The sequence below is a fragment of the Lissotriton vulgaris genome, unplaced genomic scaffold (genome assembly GCF_964263255.1).
Source record: "Lissotriton vulgaris unplaced genomic scaffold, aLisVul1.2 SCAFFOLD_220, whole genome shotgun sequence".
Taxonomy (NCBI): domain Eukaryota; kingdom Metazoa; phylum Chordata; class Amphibia; order Caudata; family Salamandridae; genus Lissotriton; species Lissotriton vulgaris.
In genome coordinates, this window is record NW_028248788.1 from 194,036 (window position 1) to 220,079 (window position 26,044).

The following is a 26,044-nucleotide window of genomic DNA, read 5'->3' on the forward strand; positions in this document are numbered from 1 at the left end:
GTTTCTAGCGCTGCATTTGCCCCACAGCTTTATAGCGCTTTTATTTTTATATTCATTATCGAGGGAGCCCACCCCTCGGTGAAGTGATTCCCTGCCTGCCTGCCTAAGCGGGGCCGCTGCGCTGCCCGCAGCGACCCGGAAGTGGTTGGCCGGCCGCCCAATTCTGGCGCGACCGTCCAGAAGTCCCGCCCCCAGCCCGAAGGGAAGACGAAGCATGGCGGCGGCGGCATGGAGGGATTTGTCCCGCGTGGCCAGGAGAGTCCCGGGTCCCAGGAGGGGGCCCGGGTAATGCCGCCTCGGGGAGCCCGCGCCGAAAGGAGTTCGCAAGAGTTGCGGGGCTCCCATGTCCAAGCGGGAGCCCCGGTGGAGGAGAGAGGAGAGCCCCGGTCTGGCTGGTGGAGTCTGAGCTGCTGGAGAGGAGCCGGGAGACCGAAGTGCAGCACCAGCGAGTTCCGGGTAAATGAGGGGGTGTCTTAATCTTTGTTCTCAGAGCAGCCCCAGTTGGCAGAGGGCCGCTCCAGCGATCACGGGGACACTCACAATTTAGAGCCCAGAGATGCTCTGTGGCATCCGTTTTGAGCCCTGCAAGGCTCCAAAGTGGGGGCATAATTGTTTAGATAGCCTCTGAGGCTCAGGGGGCAAATTGGTTAATTCGAGCTAAGAGGCCCATGTGTGGAAGAGCCCAAGAGGGGGCTACGGGGGCCATAATAATTAGAGGGGGCGACGGGGCACATTGCCGGTGCCCGCTCCCTCCTGCCTGCGAGGGATTTGTTAAGAGCCTCGAGGGCTTTAGGGGCCTATAATTGTTTAAGAGCCTGTGTGGCTCCAACGTGCGCAGTTCAGAGCCTGTGTGGCTCCAACGTGCGCAGTTCAGAGCCTGTGTGGCTCCAGCAGTGGCGCAGTTTGCTCCTAAGGGTCAGTGAGGGCCCTGGCGAAGTTTTGTTGATCTCCAGCTGCCCAGCAGTTAGTGGGCAGCTGCACCGTTTAGGCGCAAGATGGAGAGTGAGTCCCTGAGAGGGACAGAAATGGCACAGAGTTGCCCGGCCAGTCACAGCTGCGCAGCACTTAGTGCCAGCTGCAGCGTTTAGGCCCTTGTGAGTGTTCTCAGGTGCCCAGCAAGTAGTGGGCACCTGCTACTTTTAGGTTTTGTAATAACCTTGTGTGGAGTTCCTTTTGTGGTGTGCCTAGTATGTTGTTGCTGTTGTGTGCTGATGCAAATGCTTTACACATTGCCTCCGAGTTTAGCCTTACTGCTCGTGCCAAGCTACCAGGGGGTGAGCAGGTGTTATCTTGGCGTGTGACTCTCTTGCCCGGACTAGACTGGTGGTTTCTGCCTAGCTTTGGCGTCAGCCTTAGCCTACCAGAAATAGCCAGTTCTAACATTGTTGGTCAGCGGTGTGGATTTGGACTTGTGTTTGCGCAGTGCCACAGCGACAGCTGGCTACATTACAAAACTCTGCATTTTTAGATAGTCACATGTTTGGGTTTATTGTTTTTGATTTTTGTTTTTCCTCAAGAGTGTCATTTTCAAATGTGTTTCTGCGCTTTATGTTTAGTGGCAGATGAGAGAAATTGACAGGGCGGGTCGCCAGTAGAGGGGGAGATTCCCATAGATTACAGTGTGACTCCAATCTCGAAAACGGGGAATGATATATGAACGCTGAAATGATGGAGAATACCTCGATCTAGATTCTGGCTATTGGAATCTAGACGCTTCCTCTGTCCCATACTCCCACAGGGTTGTTCTCCTGCTAAGTCACCCAGTGTCGTCATTAGAACATTGAGACTAAAGAGACCCCTCTATCTGAGAATCCTTCACAGCAGTCTCAATCTGTGCCCTTCAGCATCCAGGCCCTGCCACACTAAGGACCCGAGCCATAATCTTTATCCAAAATGCTCATGATCCTGGGCTTGACTACATTATCATGCATTAACGTAAGAGCACAGTTCCGATCAGATCCGGACTACTTATGATCTTGACTTGAAACAGCCCCACAATCGGCGGACGAGGGGGGTTTCAATGGTGTTCTGGGCAGTTTTCATAAGCAGGGATATGAAGAAGCACAAGACAGATGGCTCAACAGATTCTAGCATTCTTGCGACATCACAAAGTATGGGACTATCTGATCCTATGTACTGTTCACAGATCAAGATGGGGTTCTCATGTGTTAATTGTATAAGATAACCCTTGCCACATGAGAGGTGGAACACACATAGAACAGAACGACTAAACAACAGACTGCTATTGATTGAACTCGGAGCAGAGTAAACCGAGGGTGAAAATTGCTTACCAAACCGTTCCAAGAGCACGGATTTATAAACATCCATCAGTCAGTGAGTACATTATAGCCTACAAAGTAGGTTCTCTATCCCTAACAACCCTCTAAAGCCCACACTGACTCGTGCAGGTATTACCTCTGTCAGTCCCAATCCATCTACAAAGCACGCCCACAAGTATGTTCCAAACAGCCAAACGTGTCGGCCTCTCCTGCTCCTCTGGAAAGCCTGGTTTCGATTCAGCCCCTGTATTTAGCTTACCATATGTCTCAGCGCACGCCGTTTCTCCGGTGTGTTTGTGGGAGTGTCTCCGGACGACAAGTTGTCTTCATCCTGGTACATGGAGGCATCGTGGGACATGCTCATCGACGTGTTGTTGTCATAGTAGTCGGGAGGCTGCAGCACATACACGAACAACATTAGTAGAGAAATGAGCAAGGAGACAAGGACATCATCACCGGCCCCTTATCTTTACAAACACGTCATTCTCAAAAAGATGGAGAAGAGACTGCCAAAGAAGACACTTCCAACTCAACTGATGTGTAAATACTATCTGATCTAAAGTTTCATTTTAGAAACTGTATGTAGGAAAGCGGACTCTTTACACACCTCTAATGTTCTATTATGAGTTCCACTGTCAGTCTTTGCAGTAGAAAACTGTAAAGAAACAGGCTTTTTCAGGTTTACCCGCAATTTTTGTTCCCATTCGGATTACTGGGTACTGGTGTCACGGCTCTAAAATGCCCTGAACCCAGCTAAGGAGGACTCTGTGCATGTGCTTCGGCCCTTACAATGGTACATGTTTAATTGCGAATTGGCATAGCCTAACAGAACTGTAAGTCCCTAGTATATTCTTCTAGGGGTACCCAGGGCCTGTACGTTAGCTAGGGACTGCAGCTCTTGTTGTACCACCCTGAGTGGGACAAGGTAAAACCAAGCTCCCAGATTGCCAATGAGGACTAGAAGGTCAGCTTTAAACTGCTAACTCGACTTTAAAATTTAAAGTAATGGCAAAGCCCAGAATTCCCTTTTGAGTGTATGTAAGTCACCCCTACGGCAGGACTAACAAGCTCTAAAGCAGTGTGTGTTATATTAAAAAGTGGAACATGTACTTCTAAATGTTCAAACAGCAAAAACCCTAAATTACAATTTTTACTGGGGAAAGTCTAGAAGACATGTGAGAAACGGCCTCTTTTGCATGGTTATCCCCCACTTTTTGCCTGGAAAAGTATGTGGTTTTGATTGTAGTGCACAGGGTCCTTGACAACCGAGTCCCCTGTGTCAGTGCTTCTTCCCTAAAACTGTTCCACACTTGGAAACTTCAGGCCCCCGGAAAGTCCCTAGTAATGGTACCTAGGTACCTAGAGCATTAGGACTGAAGTGGGTTTCCTAAAGACCCCTCACCACAGCCATGCAAACTTCCACTGCAGCCTGCATGCCCTGGTGCAGACAAAACAACACAGTTGACATAGCACACTGCCTGTGTGCCATGTCAAAGCAGCACTGCCTAAGGTATAGGTAAGTCACCCCTTTAGCAGGCCTTACAGACCTAAGGCAGGGTGCACTATATCACAGGTATGGGCATATCTGCACACCACTGGAGTCAAGCTATCCTGGATGAAGACGGCTGATAGCCAGAAACTGGTCCTAGGATGCTTGATTATGGTCCAGGGAAGACATGGCTTGGCAGTTCGGGCTGGACTGTTCCCATGAGGCACAGGGTCAAGGCTGATTTGCATAAGGCCATGCCTGAACTGGGGTGGTGTGGAGTGCAAAAAAACGATGGATTTGGGCCCAGATCTCTGTACTGGGGTGAATGTATGACATTGTTCTGTATTCTGTCCATCAATTGTTGTTTTTGCCTATAATACTTAAGGCACAAGTTACTACTTGTGTAACGATATATCTATAAGAGACATTAGTTAGTGATAGATTCCTTACCTTAGAAATATCCCCAGGCGTTAGACTGGATCCGGAAAGCTTTTGTCAGCAGTACCCCTAGGCGTCGATAGGCATCGTCGTACGGCTCCGCGTGCGTCATGGGCGTCGTATTTGCCGAGATAACCTCACAGGAGCTACTTAGAAGCGCCCACGCACGCTGACGTCAGTTCCGTACACAACTTTCCATGACAGGAACGCCGAGTCATGTAAGATACTGACCACTGGTGCATAGAAACTAGGGCCCGAAAGGATGACCGTAACCCCAGTAATCAGTTCGCAGAATTGGGAGGATGGGTGGGGGTATAAGTAATCCATCACTAACTAATGTCTCTTACAGATATATCATTACACAAGTAGTAACTTGTGCATCTGAAAGAGACACGTTAGTGATAGATTCCTTACCTTAGAATAGATACCCCAGCAATACCAACCCCGGTGGTGGGTCTGCGAATACGATTACACCAGAAAGTCACGGAGAACAGAGCGGCCAAAGAAGCCGTCCATTCGGACCTGACTGTCAAGGCAATAATGCTGTGTAAAAGTGTGCAGTGAAGACCACGTGGCAGCTTGACAGATGTCTAGCAGGGGGACACTACGTCCCAATGCCGTAGGGGCTGCTGTTGCCCTGGTAGAATAGGTACGCAGCCCCACCTGAGGTTCCTTTGTACCCATAGAATAACAGGCCTTGATACACAAGACGACCCAGCGGGAGATAGTCCTCTTGTGAACAGTCCGGCCTACTTGGCGCCTGCGTAGCCAACAAAGCGCTGGTCATCCACCTGGAATGCTTGTGTGCGATTCAGGTAAAAGGAAAGTGCACGTTTTGGGTCTAGAAGGTGGAGCCTCTCCTCCTCTCTGGAAGGAGGCAGAGGCGGAAAGAAAGTGGGCAAGGTGACAGTCTGCCCGATGTGGAAGGCTGTGACAACCTTTGGCAAGAAGGAAGGAAAAGTGCGAAGCACAACCTTGTCCGGATGAACCAACAGAAAAGGAGGCTTACAAGAAAGAGCCTGAAGCTCACTCACTCTCCTGGCAGAGGTGATAGCCACCTGGGAGGCCGTTTTCAAAGTCAGAAGACGTAAGGGACAATTGTGAAGCGGCTCAAAGGGAGCGCACATGAGATGGGTCAAAACAAGATTCAAGCCCCACTGAGGCATTATGAAAGGAACAGGAGGGAACGTATGCGTAATGCCTTTTAAGAATCTCAGTACAACAGGAGACTTGAAAAGAGAAGGCTGATCTGGAAGCCTCAGAAAGGCTGAAATGGCCGAAAGGTAGCCCTTCATAGTGCCCAGAGCAGAGCCCTGCCGGGCCAGAGAAAGAAGAAACAAAAGGACCTCAGAAAGAGGCACAGAAAGGGGATCCACAGTCTTGGCTGTGCACCATGCCACAAATTTGTTCCACCTGCAGGCGTATATCGATTTAGTGGAGGGACGCCTAGCTGCCAGAATGACATCACAGACTTCGGGAGGCAAGTGAAATGGAATCAACTGTCGCCGCTTAATCTTCACACCTGTAGGTGGAGGCTGGGCAGGTTCGGGTGGAGAGCTGTCCCCTGCTGCTGCGACAGAAGATCCTCCCGCAGAGGCAGTCAGATCGGGGGATCCAGGCTCATACTGAGTAGCCCAGGATACCAAACTCTTCGAGCCCAGTCTGAAGCCACAAGGTTGACTTGGGCCCAGTCGCGTCAGATCTTCGTCAGATCTTCTTCAGAACTCTGGGCAGAAGTGGTATAGGCAGAAAGGCATACAACAGACTGCAACTTCACTCGCATCGAAAAGCGTCGCCGAGCGAGGGCCACCTTGGAAATTCGAAAGTGCAGAAATGACAACATTGCTCGTTCTCTTCGGTGGCGAATAGATCTAACCAAGGCTCTACCCACTGTTGAAAGAGACCTTGCACCACCTCCGAGTGAAGACGCCATTCGTGATCCATCAGACACTGGCGACTGAGTTCGTCCACCCTGGCGTTCAAAGAACCTGCCAGGTGTTGAACCGTCAAGGAAATGCTGTGACGTTCCAGCCATGTCCAGAGGCGCAGGGCCTCCTGACATAAGGGTCCACGACCCCACCACGCCCTGTCTGTTGCAATACCACATGGCGATGGTGTTGTCCATGAACACCAGCGCTACCTTCCCCCCTTTCCCCTGACAGAGGGGAGGAATGCCTTCAGTGCAAGAAGAATCGCCCGGAGCTCCAGAAGGTTGATATGGAGCCGGGACTCCGCCAGAGACTAGAGGCCTCTGATCTCCGCCTCTCCCATGTGGCAGCCCCATCCCTGGAGGGACGCTTCTGTCACAACTACGTGCTCCGGTTGGGAAAGGGAGAGGGATCTGCTGCTGACCCAATGCTGATTCGTGAGCCACCACTGCAATTGATATGCAGTTGTGAGAAAGTGCCATCTTTCTTGCATGGTAATCCTCCACTTTTTGCTGAGTTGCTGAAGTGCTTTGACTGAGTGTGCCCTGGGCTCCTGCCAATCAGGTGCCCAGGGCCTGTGTTCCTTCCCTAAAACTGTGTTGAAAATAAAACCCAATTGGCATCTCTGGCCACATGTCAGTCCCTGGTACCCAGGGTTTTGTGACCAGAGAAGAGCCCTAGGGGCTACAGCACTTATTGTGCCATCCTTAGGGACCTGTACCATGACACACACACTGCCTTTGCAGGCTGAGTGTCCTGGTAAAGAACTAAACAAAGAGTCGACATGGCACACATCCCTGTGTGCCATGCCCACAAACACACTGCCCTGGCATACATCAGTCACCACTCTAGCTGGGTGCACTATGCCAGTGGTGTGGGCACAGGTGCATGAGCCCTGTGCCCCTACAGTACCCAGGGCCATTCATGGGCCATGGGCACTGTAAGTGCAGTGATGCCATTAAGAGTGCATGGTGCTGGGAGGTTATGTTATGTTATGTTATGTTATACTGCATTTCTAAAGCGCACATCTACTCAGCGAGTATCCCGGCGCTGCTACCCTGAACCCCCACACCACCAGCTGAACAGGAAGAGCCTCTAAGAGAATGGGCTCAGAACAGAAGTGTTTTTAGGTTCTTTTTGAAGATAACCGGATCCGAAATCCTCCTGAGGGCAAGAGGAAGCTCATTCCAGGCTACGCCAGCCTTACGGGTGAAAGAGCAGCCACCTAGCCTATGGCGTGAAAAGCGCGGGTTCTGGATAAGGAGTTGGTCCGAGGACCGCAAAGTCCTGGAAGGAATATAGAAAGAAAAGCGCTTCTGCAGATAGAGTGGGCCCAAACCATACAAGGCCCGATGGACAATGGCCAGCATTTTAAATTTCAAACGGGCCTCAACTGGGAGCCAGTGAAGGCGGCGGAGATGGACCCGCACGCTCTGCCTGGAAGAAAGACCCAGAAGGAGACGAGCAACCGCATTTTGGACTACCTGTAATGTTTTTATCAGATAGCCTGGACATTCCACTAAGAGCGCGTTGGAGTAATCCAGCCGAGAAAGGATCAATGCCCGGACTACTGTTTCTTTGGCCTCCACAGGCAGAAGGGGGAGGAATTTACGCAGGGTTTTAAGTATGCCAAAACAGGTCCCTGTAAGTTTTTTGACATGCGTCGCAAAATTCAAATTGCCCTCAAACCAGACCCCCAAGTTATTTGCAAGGCCCTTGTCTGATTGGGGGGGTGGAAAGTCCGGGGGCCACAGTCTGGTTCTGAAACCAGCAGGAAACGCTCCAAACAAGAGCACCTCCGACTTCTCCTCATTGCACTTGAGTTGTGCATTGGCCAACCAGCGAAACACCGCGGAAAGACAGCGCTGAGCCGTGTTGACAGAGTCCTCACCCCTTCTCCAGGTAAACAATAACTGCTTGTCGTCCGCATAGGCCATCACCCTAGCCCCCAGTGACTCCGCCAGGTAAACCAGGGGAGTCACAAAGATGTTAAAAAAAAGGGGGCAAAGGGAAGAGCCCTGCGGGACACCAGTGGAGAGAGGGGAGGGGGATGAGGCAAACGGGGGGAGCCAGACTTGTTGTGACCTATCCTCCAAAAAGGATTGCAGCCAGCTCCACGCCGTACCTGCAATGCTGATGTCAATAAGTCGATCAAGGAGGAGAGAGTGGGGAACCGTGTCGAATCCCGCCGAGAGATCCAGCATCACCAGAGCTGCTCTCCCGCCGGCATCCAAACAGTCCCTAATAGCCTCAGCCACCTCCAGCAGTGCCGACTCTGTGCTATGGGCGGCCCGGAACCCCGATTGCACAGGATGTAGCGCGCCCTACTTCGTCACATAGTTGGTTAACTGCAAAGTGACCGCCTTTTCGCAAACCTTGGCCAAGCTAGGCAAAAGAGAGATGGGTCTGTAATTACCGGGAAGCGAGGGGTTAATGGTGGGCTTCTTAAGAAATGGAAGTAAGAGGGCCTGCTTCCAAGCGAGCGGAACGTGTGCCTCGCGAAGCGACTGGTTGATCAGAATATTAACTTCCGAATTAACAGTGTCGGCTAGATCAGCCAGCAGCCGAGCCGCACAAGGATCGTTGGGGGAACCAGATTTCAACGCCCCAAGGATTTTGCGAGAGGCCAAGAGGTCAATGGGGCAGAAGGCCGAGAAGGAGTGATCTAGGTCCTTCGCCGCACTAAGCCCCCGCTGGGGCCGGGGAGGCGTCAGGTTTTTGGGAAAAGAGTCTTGGATATCCCTGATTTTCTCCCTAAAGTGATTGGACAGAGTATTTGCCCAGATGACTGAGGGCGTAGCCACTATCTCCTGTGCACGCGGCGCCACAAAACTCTGCACAATGGCAAATGTGCAGAGTGTCATTACGAACTCCACAGCACCACAATGGCTACACTGAAGACTGAGAAGTTTGGTATCAAATTTCTCAGCACATTAAACCCCCACTGATGCCAGTGTGAGATTTAATGTCAAATGCACGACAGAGGGCAACTTCGAGTTGCCTCCTGAACCCAACCTACAATCCACGTCTGGTCTGAGAGGCACCCAAACAGCATACATGTTGTTGCACCCATGGGTAGAGAGCCTTCCGCTCTCCTGAGCATGCAACAATGCACGTCCTGGGCGAGGTGCTAGGACTCCTCCCCAGGATGGGCAGGGCAAGCTTCAAAGGCATGCCACCTTTGTGAGCTTCTCCAGGCCACTTGCTGTACTGAGCAACTGGCCCACACCAGTTCTGACCCCCACTCTGGCGGGAAGACTGGCGGGAAACCCTTAGTGAGGAAAGGGGGTGTGCCAGCCTGTGCCAACTTCACCCCTCAGGTGAGAGAGGCGACGTGAAGCACGACTCCGGGCTACCACCATCTTCAAGATGGGGAGCCCTAACCGATCAGGGCTAGGCTTCTGCCTCCCTCCCACTGAAGAGGAGCAGGATAGGGGTGTGCTCACCCTAGGACAGGGACCCATTGGTCCCTGCCCTTGCCCTACCGGTAACGCCACTAAATTTTGTATTTAGGGGCACCCTGAACCTTCCTTCCTCAGGTCCCGATTTGAAATCAAGAAAGAAGAACAAGAAGAAGGACGACCTGCTGCGCAGCTGCTAACAAGAGGCGACACGGCCTGTTGATCCTTGAACCTGCTCCTGTTAAACTCCAACGACTCCTGTGGACAGCAACCTCGAAAACCCAGGAGGACCTGCCTGCCTTGCTCAACTAAAAGACTAGGACTCCCATGAGCACCCCTGGTACCCACCAGGAACTGCAAATCCAGCCTACTCTGCACCCGCCGAGCCCGGCCTGTGCCCGAGTGGAAAAAGACCCTGAGGACGTCTCCCCAGCGATTGTGACCTGAAATTCAGTGCCCAAGGACCCTCCTTGACAACCCTGACGATGCCTGCAGCCTCACAACCAGGGACCCCTCCACCCACGACTAGCTGAGGGTAAGATTTCCGAACATCAAAAGACACCCCTGCACCCGGCGCCCCACTGCCCAACTCCTGGGTGCCTACCTATCCTCCAAGATCCCAACTTACCTCTCGAAGTGTTGGTCGCTCCAGAAGAATCTCCATCCCCGAGCTTGCAGTCCTTTTTCATCTTCCAAGTTCTCCAATGAATAACATTAAGCGCCCAATGGCTCAAAAGCACCCTGCTACCAGCCACCAGAGTGCCCCTGGCAGTGCAACCTTGGTCCTAACCTACCTCCCCATTTGCCCTGAGCCAGTGACCAGGAGCCCAGCTCCCTCAGTCGCGTGGCCTGCTTGCCAGCCGCCACCAACCAAAGGCCCCCTGTCGCCCATAGGCTATCATTGGGCCTAACTCTCTCTGCACCCGGCTGCCCCTGCACCGCTGAGGGTGTACCAACTGTACCTACCTGACCCTGGGAGACCCCCCCCCCCCCCCCCCCCCCCCCCCCGAGACTGTGCCCGGAACCTTAACTCTGCCAGTCGAATACTTACCCAAAAGCTGATAACTCACTTTTCTTCCATAGGGTAACATTGACTGGTTTCTCTTGAAAATTCTTTTAAGTGTGGAGTTTTGAAACTTTAAAATATTCATCTAAAATCAGCAGAACAACAAATTCCGATTTACTCACCTGTTATTAGGAGAGACCTCAGTGCTGCATCTTTTAGCCCAGCACTGACCCTGAAAAGTAATTCTAACCGTACTTACCAGTAACTTGAATTTCCTTCCATAGGAATCCATTGTACGATTTTCACCTGAAAAGTTTAGAAGTGTTGATTTACAAAAACTACAAATATTCCTTAAAAATCGCCTGTACGACTTAAACACATTCTTTCAACGGTTTACAGGAGATGCGCCAGTGCTGGATCCAGGATCCAACCCGAGTTAGAAAAAATAACGATAACACTACTTACCTGCTAAGTGAATTTCCTCCCATAGGATAACATTGGTGATTCTATGCGAAAAGGTTTCTGTCAACTTGTAAAACACAATAATATTCCTTAAGAATCACTACTGTAACCAAAACGCTTTTACTTAAATGTTTACAGGGGATTTCCCAGGAACGAATCTAGGATCCAGTCCTGGGGTTAGAAAAGTAATCCATAAAATAACTTACTGCATTCATCTAGAAATTCCCATTGAGTTCAACGTTGCATTGTGTTTGAAATTGTGTTGCCTATTGCAACAACTGTAACTATTGTAATCAAAAAGTCTATTGCCTATTTGAAAAGTATTTAACTAAAGTAACTCATTCTGAGAAAGTATATTTTGATACCATGTTGGTTCTAAAATAAAGCAACTATATATTTTGATACAAAACAATTCGCCTAGAGTTCAGTTTCTGAGTGTGTGAGACCATTTGCGGACTGAGTGTGTACAACAAATGCTTTACACTGCCCTCTGGTACTGCCTTACTGCTCGACCAAGCTACCACTTTAGAGTGCAAGGTTATATATAACTTTAGCCTCTGCCAAACCTCTGGGGACTGTGGACTCTGTGCACACTGTACCCTACTTTTGGCCAGTGTATATAAAGCCACTTTCTTACAGCAGTGCCCTCTGAGATCTAGACGTGATCGGACAGGTTTCCCTGATGCTGCGTGTGAGAAGTTGGCCTGACACGCAGTGCTCACTATTCTAGTGATCACTATGTATCAGTCCAAACAACCCTCATTGATGATTGGTTGTAAGTCAACCATAGACCAGCTATCCTAGTAGCATGGACAAGAGCAGTCTTTAGGCTAGACTCTAGAGGGCGTGTTAAGCCAGCTGTTATACCATCACATATACCCCTTGAACACCAAGTGAAAGGACACCACACAAGTTGTTATGAAAATAAAGTATATTTATTTAGGACACAACAGCCCTGGACTCTTTATGAGGACAGGGTGCTAAGCACAATACAAAGCTCTTAAGAAAATACGCAAAGTCGCACAATTTACACAAATGCCTGAGGGGCACGAAAAACCATATACTTTAAAAGTGGAATGCGAAATTACTAGCAGGTAAGTACTACGCTAATAGGCTTTGGGATCGCTAGGACTTGACTACTGAACCTTCAGATTACTAGCAGGAGGCCTAGGGAGATCGGGTGCAGAGTGTGCACTCTCACGCGGGATGCGGGACAAAGTCTATGGATGCTAGATTTCGTAAAGTTAGTGATATCGGACGAATCCGACTAGGTAGAGCTGAAACGAAAAAGGATCTGGACCCTGGATAGCAAGACTATGCTGGAGCACCGAAATGCTGAGTTTACCTAGCCCAGGGGCTGCGGATGCATAGGTCTGGAAAGACGTCAGGAATCCTCGTTGCAGTCTATGGAGCCTGAAAGAAGAAGTTGCTGGCAGGCGACCAGTGAAGAGATTCGGATGGATCCAAGCCTGGATCGAAGATGGAAGACACCTGTAAGCAGAGGGGACCAAGTTCTGAATCACTAGCCAGTGATTAGATGGGCACCAGGATGGCACCGGATGAAGTCACCTCGACCAGGTGAGTGGGCGACGCTGGGCTCTGCAGTCTCACGGACCAGGAGGCGTTGTCGGCGACCAGGATGGAGGTGCGAGCTGTCCCACGATGGTATCTGCTGTCGACGTCGCTGGACCCAGGATTGGGGCAACAAGTCTTGGCAAATGCAAGCCCACGCGGTGGACTTAAAATGGCGTCTGGAGTGGACCAGGAGGGTCCGGGGTGCTCCTCTGTTGGAGGGGAGCAAGGGCCAGTCTGGAGCAACCAGACCAGCGGTGTTGTCGTCGTGGAGCGTCGTCAAGAGGGCCACAAGCCAGCAGGCAAGTAGCCGGACTACGCGGTGAGCAGCAAAGAGCAGAAGGGCCCCACGCAGATCTGGTGGATGCTGGGGGGCTGGACTTCGGTGCTGGAGCTGCTCAGGGTCAGGGCTTCTCAAACCCCAAAGCACTCACTCGAGGATCCCTCGGTGGTCATGCTGGATAAGAGTCGTGCAGTTCCGAAGATGGCCGGTCCCTCGAGGTCTCGTCACACCCACGGATCTCAGCTGAGCTGACGATGTAGGTAGAGGTCAGAGGTGCCAGGGAAGCCGGGTCTCGTCGTGCTGGTCGTCGGATTCCGGAGGAAGGACGTGCAGCAAACCGCAGTGTTCTTAGATGGTGCCTGCGGGTGCAGGGTGACTACTCCTTAGTCACAAGGGAGAAATCTTGAGAAGAAGTCGAGAGTTCCTTTCGTAGAAAGTAGTTTCAGGATTCAAAGATGATCTAATTTGGAAGGGGGCCCGCTCCTATCTTTATACTATGAAAAGGGGCTGGCACGCGACTAGGTCCTGCCCATGGGTGGGACCAGGAAGGGGGGTGGTTACACCCCTCTCCCATGCCGGACTTTCCCCAGCTCAGGGGCTGGTGTGCCCCTGGAACTGGTTCTAGCCGGCAGATGCATAGTGAGCACTGGGGTGCCACTTGCAGTCACCTTCCTCTAAAGCCCTGCCTACCCAGGATACACAAAACCCTGTCTGGGATGGTGCTAGCACCGCCCCTGACAGGAAACCCTTTGTCCAAGCCCCCCTCGCTGGAAGGACTCCCAGCAGCAGGAGGTCAGACTTATGTCTGTGGTGGCAGCATCCATTTTGTGATGCTGAGGCTGAGGCTTGAGTTAACTTTAACCGGGGTTCACAGTTACATACATGTCGTGTCCCCCTAGAAGGGTGGAATGCTAACCCCGTCGCCAGAATTGGCGAGGGGTTAGTATTCCAATTGGTATGACACCTTACTCGACATGTTTTGATAAAGCGATACCAGAGTTGGCATATAACCGCGAGGATTATAATGCACTTAAGAGTATATGGTATGCGTTATCATGGAACAGCTATTAGGACTTGGTTCCGCAAGCTGCAAACTGGCTCAGCTCATGCCAGAGCACCATCTCACACGATTCCAAGCACTCTGCCTTCAGGATTGTCAAGGCCTGCCATAGGAGTGACTGATAGGAATCTGTGTGTCCATTTTAGGGTTTAGATATAGGTATACTATATCTAAAGCAAAGGGTGATTACACCGCCTTGCCCCAGCTGTCGTGCAGCCAGTTGTATCAGATTTAGATGGCCAGCCAGGGGTGGCATAATACATGCTGCAGCCCCTGGTAGGCCCTGGGTACACCTATGCCCTGAGTTACAGGGTCTGATAAGGTGGCCCAGTACCAATTGGTAAATGCACCTAAGGTACACGTGTCAATTTAGTGAGAGAACAGCAAGGCTGTGAGTCTGATTAGCAGGCCCACAGCCAGAGAAGTCGTAAACCAGTGAAGCAAAAAGCAAAAATCTGGGGTGATCATAGGATTGCAGACCCTACTCTCCTACATGACCCCCCCACCCCAAACTTTGGGACAATAAACTAACCTTGACCAGGAGAGTCTTCTTGCTCTAAGTGGAAATACCTGGAGAGCCCATCTGCATTGCCATGATCAGTGCCAGGTCTATGCTCCACTGTAAAATCCATACCCTGTAGGGAAATGGACCACCTAAGCAGTTTGGGGTTTTCACCCTTCATCTGATTTAGCCACAAGAGAGGCTTATGGTCGGTCTGAATCTTGAAGTGAGTGCCAAACAAGTATGGCCTCAGCTTCTTCAGGGCCCAAACCACAGCAAAGGCCTCCCTCTCAATAGCTGACCAAATTTTCTCTCTAGGGGTCAGCCTTCTGCTTATAAAAGCAATGGGCTGGTCATGACCATCAAAATTCAGCTGCGATAGAACAGCTCCCACACCCAACTCAGAAGCATCTGTTTGGACAATGAATGGTTTGGAGTAGTCTGGACTCTTTAGGATAGGTGCTGTGCACATGGCCTGCTTTAGGTCATCGAATGCTTTTTGACAGCCTGCTGTCCACTGAACTTTCTTTGGCATCTTTTTATTTGTCAGTTCATTAAGTGGAGTCACAATTGATCCATAATTTCTGACAAATTTCCTGCAATAACCAGTAAGGCCCAAGAAAGCTCGAACCGGAGTCTGGGTGGTTGGAGGAGCCCAATCCCTGATGGACTGTATTTTGCTCTCCAGTGGCTGAACCTGGCCTCCACCTACAAGGTGGCCCAGGTATACAACCTGTGTCTGCCCTATCTGGCACTTTGTGGCCTTGATAGTGAGACCTGCTGCTTGCAGTGCCTCTAACACTTTCCTCAGGTGGACCAGGTGATCCTCCCAGGTGGAACTAAAGACAGCTATATCATCAAGATATGCTGCACAGAAGTCATCCAGCCCAGTGAGAACTTGATTCACCAGCCTTTGGAAGGTGGCAGGTGCATTTTTCAGACCAAAGGGCATTACCACAAATTGATAATGTCCACCAGGGGTTGAAAATGCTGTCTTGGGCTTGGCATCCTCAGCTAACCTGATTTGCCAATACCCAGCTGTCAGGTCAAATGTACTTAAGTAGTTGGCAGAAGCCAATCTATCTATAAGTTCACCTGCCCTTGGTATTGGGTGGGCATCCGTCTTAGTGACTGCATTGAGGCCTCTGTAGTCTACGCAAAACCTCATCTCTTTCTTACCACCCTGGGTGTGAGGCTTTGGCACTAGAACTACTGGACTAGCCCAAGGGCTATCTGAGGGCTCAATGACTCCCAGCTCCAACATTTTCTGCACTTCTGTCTTAATGCAGTCTCTAACATGATCAGGCTTTTTGAGAGGTCTCTCCCATCCTTCCTTCACCAAACATAGGGGTTGTTGGACTTGGCCATTTTTCCCCCAAAATTTTTCGCTTTTGACCCCCTTACCTAGGATGTCTCCCCCATGGGATTAAACCTGTATAGGCCATGAGTGGTGTGAGACACTTTATTGAAAATGTAAAATTACATGTTGTCCAATGGTGTACAGAAAATATCCCCCATTTTAAAAATGTACCTGACTGGAATGTATTGAATGTAAAATGGATGCCATGGCCATGGGTTTTGCCACTGGACTGCCATAGGTCAGCGGTCTAGATAATATTACCCAGCTACCCCTAGCTTTTGGAGGGAAAGCCTGGCACCCAGGGTGCTCACCCCCTCCCCTAGAACCAGTTTAGGCTAGATGTGCCAACATTCTAGAAGGTCCTGGCACTGCCTGGGAGGAGGGTATAAATAGGGGGAAGTGTCACCAGAGAGTCAGTCAGCGCTGGGACAAGGAAGGGAGGGGACCTGCTGTGAGGTGCTACCGCCACATGGGCCTGTGAGCTGGGCCCTGCACCCCTATAAACCCCCCCGCTGCTGTCCCCATGGGCCCCTGACAAGGGAGGACTCTTCATAGGTCCCTGACGCCGTGGGACCTCGAACTACGCCAGCGCTGAGGGAAAAAGGTGCCCAGAGGAGGAGGAATGCTGTGGGCTTGAATCCCCCAGGAGGTGAGGAGAGTGCCCCTGGGGCTGGCTGTGGAGCGGTTCGCCCCCCTCCGTGAGGAGCCTACTTGGAAGCCCTAGTTTGCCTACCTAAGCGCTGTAAATTCCAAGACTGTTGCTGCCCTGACCTGAACTGTCCTGCCTGGGAAGCGCTATAGTTTGGAAGCGCTAGAGAAGGACTGGGAGGAGCTGCGTGTCCCTAGAAGCCCTGAACTGCCTCTATTCTGTCGGGCTGAGAGGGAGGAGCAGTGCGCTGTAAATAGCGTCATCTGCTGAGGGGAATCGCGCTGTGTGGCCTGAGGGCACTGTGAGGGGAATCGAGCTAGAGGAGCCTACCCTCGTTCTGGCGCGCTTGCCGCTAAAGAAATAATTAAACAGAAGGGAGCCTACCCCTTATTGTGCTGTCCTCGCCGCCGCAGCCCGGCGCTGCCATTGAGGAACTCCCGCCGTGTTTGGCATCGTCGCGGCGGCCCCCGGTGCCAGGAGAGGGCCGCCGATGTGAAGTGAGGGCCGCGCTGGGCCCTGAAGCTGTCCGGGGGAGCCCGGCCACGTCATTGGCCGCGCCCCCGTCCTTGCCGCGCACGGATTGGCTGCCCAGTCAGGCAGCAGGAAGAAGCCCGCGGAAGCTGCCGAAGAAGCCCCGGGTTCCCGTGAGGCTGAGGGAACCCGGGCGAAGCCAACGGAGGGGTTCCGGGACTCCCGTGGTGAAGTGGGAGTCCCGATTGAAACGGCAACTAGAGAAGGGGCCCGGCTTTTGTGAGGAGGGGGCGGGGACCTCGAGGCACAGGATCGGTGCCTGGCCCGCCTCCTCAACTGCCAGCGCGAAGACCGGAGCGGGAGGCCACCCCGCCGGTGAGTGCCCCGGGCCAGAGGGAGGGGCCCGGGAGGAAGGAGGAAGAGCGCCGGTGTCGGCGGGGCTCTCGTGAAGAGAGGAGCCCCGCGCGAAGAGCGACAGCTGCCCGCTATGGTGAAGGAGCTGGGCGGGAGCCTCCCTTGCACTAGGCCCCCGCCCCCAAAGGAGCCGGCAGTCCCAGGAAGGCAACGTTAGGCCTGAGAGGCCCCGAGAAGAGCGCCAGAGCTGCGCAGGCCTCCCCTGACCAGCCCCCTTTGAAAAGGGCCGGCTTTGAAATAAAGGGACCCCCAAGGAGCACGAGACCGGGGGTGGTGTGGCGAAGCCCCAGAGGGAAGTCCCGCTGTGCCCACCCATAACGGAGCGAGAGGGAGGGGGCGTCGAGGTACGAGTCGGTGCCTGCCCCTCCCCTCATCTTGCCTAACGGTCCGAGCTTACCGGAGAAGAGCACAAAGAGTCTCCTGACCGGCCTCCTGGAGAAAGGGGCCAGCAGCGGGAGGAGAGCCCACAGCCCACAGGACATCCCCGGGAGTAGCCGGTGAGTGGGGCATCTGAAGAGGGTGGAGAGGGCAACGGGGCACAGGGTCGGTGCTCGCCCCACCCCTCTTCTGTTGGAAACTGGGTAACACCCCCCCCGAGGACCCGGAGGGACTCCCCGCTGCAAGTAGTCGGCCGAGACTAATTGTCCCTACAGTGGACCTGTCTATTTGGGGAGTTGGGTTGTGCTTCTACCCCTGCTGAACCGCCCCTTTGTTTACATCGCAGGTGATGGTGCCCTATGGCAATGCAGCTGTGGTAATGTGTCCCCTGCTGGTATGATAAGACCCATGTATTTTTGGTGATGGGGGACCAATGATAATGTGCTGTGATGACATGCCCAGTTTTACGCCTAAGCTAGGGGATTGATGCCCAGGTGCAGTGGGATTCAAGCCTGGTTCAAATGTTATTGATGCCAATGCACTACCTGATGTTTGTGTTGCAGGTTGGGGGCTAAGGAGTCATGTTCCCCAGGTCTTTTCCCTAAGGCTATAACACTGGGGTTCTGTATGCCCGGTAGAGCTTGCGAAGGTGGCTTAATAGTCCTATGGTTATACCCGCCTGCTAGTGGATGCTGGTATGCCACGATGTCTTTCCTTACAGGGGTTATGCAGGATGCTGCCTGTTGTAATTACAGGCGCTACCAAGGATGAAGGCCTGAGTTGGCCCTGCCTGACGCATAGTTCCCTAGGTGGAGGGGGGAAGAAACCTAATGTTTTATTACAGGTGTTCCTGCCTAATGTTAATGCCAGGTGATTCCTATTCTTTTTGCAGGAGTCGCCAATGCCAGCTATTTTGGGTTCTTATCCCTAATGTTTGATTGCATGCTTAATGGGCGAATACGCCAAGTGCATTTTTCCCTTATATAGGTGTCACTGATGTTACGTGCCAAATGCTAACCTTTTTATATTTCAGCTAGACACTTTGGACTATGGACTCAACCCTTTTTGTCCCATGTAAATAATCCCCCACTGAAAGACTTGGCTTGGGTGTCAGTTGGCGCCATGTTATGATAACCAGTGTATTTTTCCTTTTTACCTTACAGGTTGGAGATATCACTAAACTACTTCTTTTCCAACCAAAGGTGGAGTTGCGTCTCTTTTGTAGTGTGCCTGGTGTGTCGTCTGTGGGTACTGCGTGAATGCTTCACATGTCCTTGGAGTTTGGCCTGCCCGCTTGATGCCATGCTACCCCCTTGAAGATTTGGGCAACCCCCATTTCTTACAGGGGTCCTCTCACAGGATGCCCATAAGGAAGTTCAAAAGGGCTGAAGCCAACCCCCTTCTGTGGGACCTCTCTGTAAGCAAACAAAAGGCAGGGTATCAGGACATCCCATCTACGCCTGAGCTTTTCAGGTAGTCCATGAATCATCCCTTTTAGGGTCCTGTTGAACCTTTCAACAAGCCCATTGCATTGTGGATGATAGGGTGTAGTGAACTTGTAGTTGACACCACATTCCTTCCACATAGCAGTCAGATATCCTGACATGAAGTTTGCACCTCTGTCAGAGACAACCTCCTTAGGGAAGCCCACTCTGGAGAACACTCCAACTAGGGCTCTTGCCACAACAGGTGCTGTAGTGGTCCGAAGGGGAATAGCTTCAGGATACCTGGTGGCATGGTCCACCACCACCAGTATAAACTTGTGCCCTGATGCTGTCTGGGGTTCCATTGGACCAACAATGTCAATCCCCACTCTTTCAAAGGGCACCCCCACCACAGGCATTGGTATAAGGGGGACACAAACCCTGTCTGGGATGGTGCTAGCACCGCCCCTGACAGGAAACCCTTTGTCCAAGCCCCCCTCGCTGGAAGGACTCCCAGCAGCAGGAGGTCAGACTTATGTCTGTGGTGGCAGCATCCATTTTGTGATGCTGAGGCTGAGGCTTGAGTTAACTTTAACCGGGGTTCACAGTTACATACATGTCGTGTCCCCCTAGAAGGGTGGAATGCTAACCCCGTCGCCAGAATTGGCGAGGGGTTAGTATTCCAATTGGTATGACACCTTACTCGACATGTTTTGATAAAGCGATACCAGAGTTGGCATATAACCGCGAGGATTATAATGCACTTAAGAGTATATGGTATGCGTTATCATGGAACAGCTATTAGGACTTGGTTCCGCAAGCTGCAAACTGGCTCAGCTCATGCCAGAGCACCATCTCACACGATTCCAAGCACTCTGCCTTCAGGATTGTCAAGGCCTGCCATAGGAGTGACTGATAGGAATCTGTGTGTCCATTTTAGGGTTTAGATATAGGTATACTATATCTAAAGCAAAGGGTGATTACACCGCCTTGCCCCAGCTGTCGTGCAGCCAGTTGTATCAGATTTAGATGGCCAGCCAGGGGTGGCATAATACATGCTGCAGCCCCTGGTAGGCCCTGGGTACACCTATGCCCTGAGTTACAGGGTCTGATAAGGTGGCCCAGTACCAATTGGTAAATGCACCTAAGGTACACGTGTCAATTTAGTGAGAGAACAGCAAGGCTGTGAGTCTGATTAGCAGGCCCACAGCCAGAGAAGTCGTAAACCAGTGAAGCAAAAAGCAAAAATCTGGGGTGATCATAGGATTGCAGACCCTACTCTCCTACATGACCCCCCCACCCCAAACTTTGGGACAATAAACTAACCTTGACCAGGAGAGTCTTCTTGCTCTAAGTGGAAATACCTGGAGAGCCCATCTGCATTGCCATGATCAGTGCCAGGTCTATGCTCCACTGTAAAATCCATACCCTGTAGGGAAATGGACCACCTAAGCAGTTTGGGGTTTTCACCCTTCATCTGATTTAGCCACAAGAGAGGCTTATGGTCGGTCTGAATCTTGAAGTGAGTGCCAAACAAGTATGGCCTCAGCTTCTTCAGGGCCCAAACCACAGCAAAGGCCTCCCTCTCAATAGCTGACCAAATTTTCTCTCTAGGGGTCAGCCTTCTGCTTATAAAAGCAATGGGCTGGTCATGACCATCAAAATTCAGCTGCGATAGAACAGCTCCCACACCCAACTCAGAAGCATCTGTTTGGACAATGAATGGTTTGGAGTAGTCTGGACTCTTTAGGATAGGTGCTGTGCACATGGCCTGCTTTAGGTCATCGAATGCTTTTTGACAGCCTGCTGTCCACTGAACTTTCTTTGGCATCTTTTTATTTGTCAGTTCATTAAGTGGAGTCACAATTGATCCATAATTTCTGACAAATTTCCTGCAATAACCAGTAAGGCCCAAGAAAGCTCGAACCGGAGTCTGGGTGGTTGGAGGAGCCCAATCCCTGATGGACTGTATTTTGCTCTCCAGTGGCTGAACCTGGCCTCCACCTACAAGGTGGCCCAGGTATACAACCTGTGTCTGCCCTATCTGGCACTTTGTGGCCTTGATAGTGAGACCTGCTGCTTGCAGTGCCTCTAACACTTTCCTCAGGTGGACCAGGTGATCCTCCCAGGTGGAACTAAAGACAGCTATATCATCAAGATATGCTGCACAGAAGTCATCCAGCCCAGTGAGAACTTGATTCACCAGCCTTTGGAAGGTGGCAGGTGCATTTTTCAGACCAAAGGGCATTACCACAAATTGATAATGTCCACCAGGGGTTGAAAATGCTGTCTTGGGCTTGGCATCCTCAGCTAACCTGATTTGCCAATACCCAGCTGTCAGGTCAAATGTACTTAAGTAGTTGGCAGAAGCCAATCTATCTATAAGTTCACCTGCCCTTGGTATTGGGTGGGCATCCGTCTTAGTGACTGCATTGAGGCCTCTGTAGTCTACGCAAAACCTCATCTCTTTCTTACCACCCTGGGTGTGAGGCTTTGGCACTAGAACTACTGGACTAGCCCAAGGGCTATCTGAGGGCTCAATGACTCCCAGCTCCAACATTTTCTGCACTTCTGTCTTAATGCAGTCTCTAACATGATCAGGCTTTTTGAGAGGTCTCTCCCATCCTTCCTTCACCAAACATAGGGGTTGTTGGACTTGGCCATTTTTCCCCCAAAATTTTTCGCTTTTGACCCCCTTACCTAGGATGTCTCCCCCATGGGATTAAACCTGTATAGGCCATGAGTGGTGTGAGACACTTTATTGAAAATGTAAAATTACATGTTGTCCAATGGTGTACAGAAAATATCCCCCATTTTAAAAATGTACCTGACTGGAATGTATTGAATGTAAAATGGATGCCATGGCCATGGGTTTTGCCACTGGACTGCCATAGGTCAGCGGTCTAGATAATATTACCCAGCTACCCCTAGCTTTTGGAGGGAAAGCCTGGCACCCAGGGTGCTCACCCCCTCCCCTAGAACCAGTTTAGGCTAGATGTGCCAACATTCTAGAAGGTCCTGGCACTGCCTGGGAGGAGGGTATAAATAGGGGGAAGTGTCACCAGAGAGTCAGTCAGCGCTGGGACAAGGAAGGGAGGGGACCTGCTGTGAGGTGCTACCGCCACATGGGCCTGTGAGCTGGGCCCTGCACCCCTATAAACCCCCCCGCTGCTGTCCCCATGGGCCCCTGACAAGGGAGGACTCTTCATAGGTCCCTGACGCCGTGGGACCTCGAACTACGCCAGCGCTGAGGGAAAAAGGTGCCCAGAGGAGGAGGAATGCTGTGGGCTTGAATCCCCCAGGAGGTGAGGAGAGTGCCCCTGGGGCTGGCTGTGGAGCGGTTCGCCCCCCTCCGTGAGGAGCCTACTTGGAAGCCCTAGTTTGCCTACCTAAGCGCTGTAAATTCCAAGACTGTTGCTGCCCTGACCTGAACTGTCCTGCCTGGGAAGCGCTATAGTTTGGAAGCGCTAGAGAAGGACTGGGAGGAGCTGCGTGTCCCTAGAAGCCCTGAACTGCCTCTATTCTGTCGGGCTGAGAGGGAGGAGCAGTGCGCTGTAAATAGCGTCATCTGCTGAGGGGAATCGCGCTGTGTGGCCTGAGGGCACTGTGAGGGGAATCGAGCTAGAGGAGCCTACCCTCGTTCTGGCGCGCTTGCCGCTAAAGAAATAATTAAACAGAAGGGAGCCTACCCCTTATTGTGCTGTCCTCGCCGCCGCAGCCCGGCGCTGCCATTGAGGAACTCCCGCCGTGTTTGGCATCGTCGCGGCGGCCCCCGGTGCCAGGAGAGGGCCGCCGATGTGAAGTGAGGGCCGCGCTGGGCCCTGAAGCTGTCCGGGGGAGCCCGGCCACGTCATTGGCCGCGCCCCCGTCCTTGCCGCGCACGGATTGGCTGCCCAGTCAGGCAGCAGGAAGAAGCCCGCGGAAGCTGCCGAAGAAGCCCCGGGTTCCCGTGAGGCTGAGGGAACCCGGGCGAAGCCAACGGAGGGGTTCCGGGACTCCCGTGGTGAAGTGGGAGTCCCGATTGAAACGGCAACTAGAGAAGGGGCCCGGCTTTTGTGAGGAGGGGGCGGGGACCTCGAGGCACAGGATCGGTGCCTGGCCCGCCTCCTCAACTGCCAGCGCGAAGACCGGAGCGGGAGGCCACCCCGCCGGTGAGTGCCCCGGGCCAGAGGGAGGGGCCCGGGAGGAAGGAGGAAGAGCGCCGGTGTCGGCGGGGCTCTCGTGAAGAGAGGAGCCCCGCGCGAAGAGCGACAGCTGCCCGCTATGGTGAAGGAGCTGGGCGGGAGCCTCCCTTGCACTAGGCCCCCGCCCCCAAAGGAGCCGGCAGTCCCAGGAAGGCAACGTTAGGCCTGAGAGGCCCCGAGAAGAGCGCCAGAGCTGCGCAGGCCTCCCCTGACCAGCCCCCTTTGAAAAGGGCCGGCTTTGAAATAAAGGGACCCCCAAGGAGCACGAGACCGGGGGTGGTGTGGCGAAGCCCCAGAGGGAAGTCCCGCTGTGCCCACCCATAACGGAGCGAGAGGGAGGGGGCGTCGAGGTACGAGTCGGTGCCTGCCCCTCCCCTCATCTTGCCTAACGGTCCGAGCTTACCGGAGAAGAGCACAAAGAGTCTCCTGACCGGCCTCCTGGAGAAAGGGGCCAGCAGCGGGAGGAGAGCCCACAGCCCACAGGACATCCCCGGGAGTAGCCGGTGAGTGGGGCATCTGAAGAGGGTGGAGAGGGCAACGGGGCACAGGGTCGGTGCTCGCCCCACCCCTCTTCTGTTGGAAACTGGGTAACACCCCCCCCGAGGACCCGGAGGGACTCCCCGCTGCAAGTAGTCGGCCGAGACTAATTGTCCCTACAGTGGACCTGTCTATTTGGGGAGTTGGGTTGTGCTTCTACCCCTGCTGAACCGCCCCTTTGTTTACATCGCAGGTGATGGTGCCCTATGGCAATGCAGCTGTGGTAATGTGTCCCCTGCTGGTATGATAAGACCCATGTATTTTTGGTGATGGGGGACCAATGATAATGTGCTGTGATGACATGCCCAGTTTTACGCCTAAGCTAGGGGATTGATGCCCAGGTGCAGTGGGATTCAAGCCTGGTTCAAATGTTATTGATGCCAATGCACTACCTGATGTTTGTGTTGCAGGTTGGGGGCTAAGGAGTCATGTTCCCCAGGTCTTTTCCCTAAGGCTATAACACTGGGGTTCTGTATGCCCGGTAGAGCTTGCGAAGGTGGCTTAATAGTCCTATGGTTATACCCGCCTGCTAGTGGATGCTGGTATGCCACGATGTCTTTCCTTACAGGGGTTATGCAGGATGCTGCCTGTTGTAATTACAGGCGCTACCAAGGATGAAGGCCTGAGTTGGCCCTGCCTGACGCATAGTTCCCTAGGTGGAGGGGGGAAGAAACCTAATGTTTTATTACAGGTGTTCCTGCCTAATGTTAATGCCAGGTGATTCCTATTCTTTTTGCAGGAGTCGCCAATGCCAGCTATTTTGGGTTCTTATCCCTAATGTTTGATTGCATGCTTAATGGGCGAATACGCCAAGTGCATTTTTCCCTTATATAGGTGTCACTGATGTTACGTGCCAAATGCTAACCTTTTTATATTTCAGCTAGACACTTTGGACTATGGACTCAACCCTTTTTGTCCCATGTAAATAATCCCCCACTGAAAGACTTGGCTTGGGTGTCAGTTGGCGCCATGTTATGATAACCAGTGTATTTTTCCTTTTTACCTTACAGGTTGGAGATATCACTAAACTACTTCTTTTCCAACCAAAGGTGGAGTTGCGTCTCTTTTGTAGTGTGCCTGGTGTGTCGTCTGTGGGTACTGCGTGAATGCTTCACATGTCCTTGGAGTTTGGCCTGCCCGCTTGATGCCATGCTACCCCCTTGAAGATTTGGGCAACCCCCATTTCTTACAGGGGTCCTCTCACAGGATGCCCATAAGGAAGTTCAAAAGGGCTGAAGCCAACCCCCTTCTGTGGGACCTCTCTGTAAGCAAACAAAAGGCAGGGTATCAGGACATCCCATCTACGCCTGAGCTTTTCAGGTAGTCCATGAATCATCCCTTTTAGGGTCCTGTTGAACCTTTCAACAAGCCCATTGCATTGTGGATGATAGGGTGTAGTGAACTTGTAGTTGACACCACATTCCTTCCACATAGCAGTCAGATATCCTGACATGAAGTTTGCACCTCTGTCAGAGACAACCTCCTTAGGGAAGCCCACTCTGGAGAACACTCCAACTAGGGCTCTTGCCACAACAGGTGCTGTAGTGGTCCGAAGGGGAATAGCTTCAGGATACCTGGTGGCATGGTCCACCACCACCAGTATAAACTTGTGCCCTGATGCTGTCTGGGGTTCCATTGGACCAACAATGTCAATCCCCACTCTTTCAAAGGGCACCCCCACCACAGGCATTGGTATAAGGGGGGCTTTTGTTGTGCCACCTGACTTACCACTGGCTTGGCAAGTGACATAGGAGCGACAAAAGTCCTTGGTATCTTCATTCATGTGAGGCCAGTGAAAGTGTGAGACAATTCTGTCCCAAGTCTTATTCTGGCCTAAGTGTCCTGCAAGGGGAATCTCATGGGCCAAGGTGAGAAGGAAACCTCTCAGAGACCAGGGGATGACCAGCCTCCAGGTTTGGGGTCTCTTGACTCAGAGTATAGGAGTCCATCTTCCCAGTATACCTTGTGGGCACCTGCACCTGTGGGCCTCAGCAGCAGCCTGCTGTCTGAGGGGTTCAAGAGAAGGGCAGGCTAACTGTTCCTTCCCCAGGTCTTCTCTGGAGGGTCCCCCTGAACCCAGAAACTCAACCTGATCAGGTTCCAGTTCTTTAGGCTCAGTTTCCCTCAGCTCTTTGAGGTCAGCCTCCTCTGAGACTTGATCCACAACCTGGGGCAAGGGGGAAGGCAAAGCCTTAACCATACTGTTC

At 52.3% G+C, this 26,044-nt stretch overlaps 1 protein-coding gene across 3 annotated transcripts in view; it reads right to left on the reverse strand.

The window, feature by feature from the left end:
* The window catches only part of LOC147663817 (transcription initiation factor TFIID subunit 1-like), a 382,030-nt gene that overhangs the window by 96,542 nt on the left and 259,444 nt on the right, over window positions 1-26,044 (reverse strand). For all 3 annotated transcript variants that reach the window (XM_086950182.1, XM_086950180.1, XM_086950181.1), the window contains exon 36: window positions 2,539-2,673. In XM_086950182.1, coding sequence (XP_086806308.1) covers window positions 2,539-2,673 — 135 coding nt within the window. The remainder of the gene's footprint in view (window positions 1-2,538; window positions 2,674-26,044) is intronic.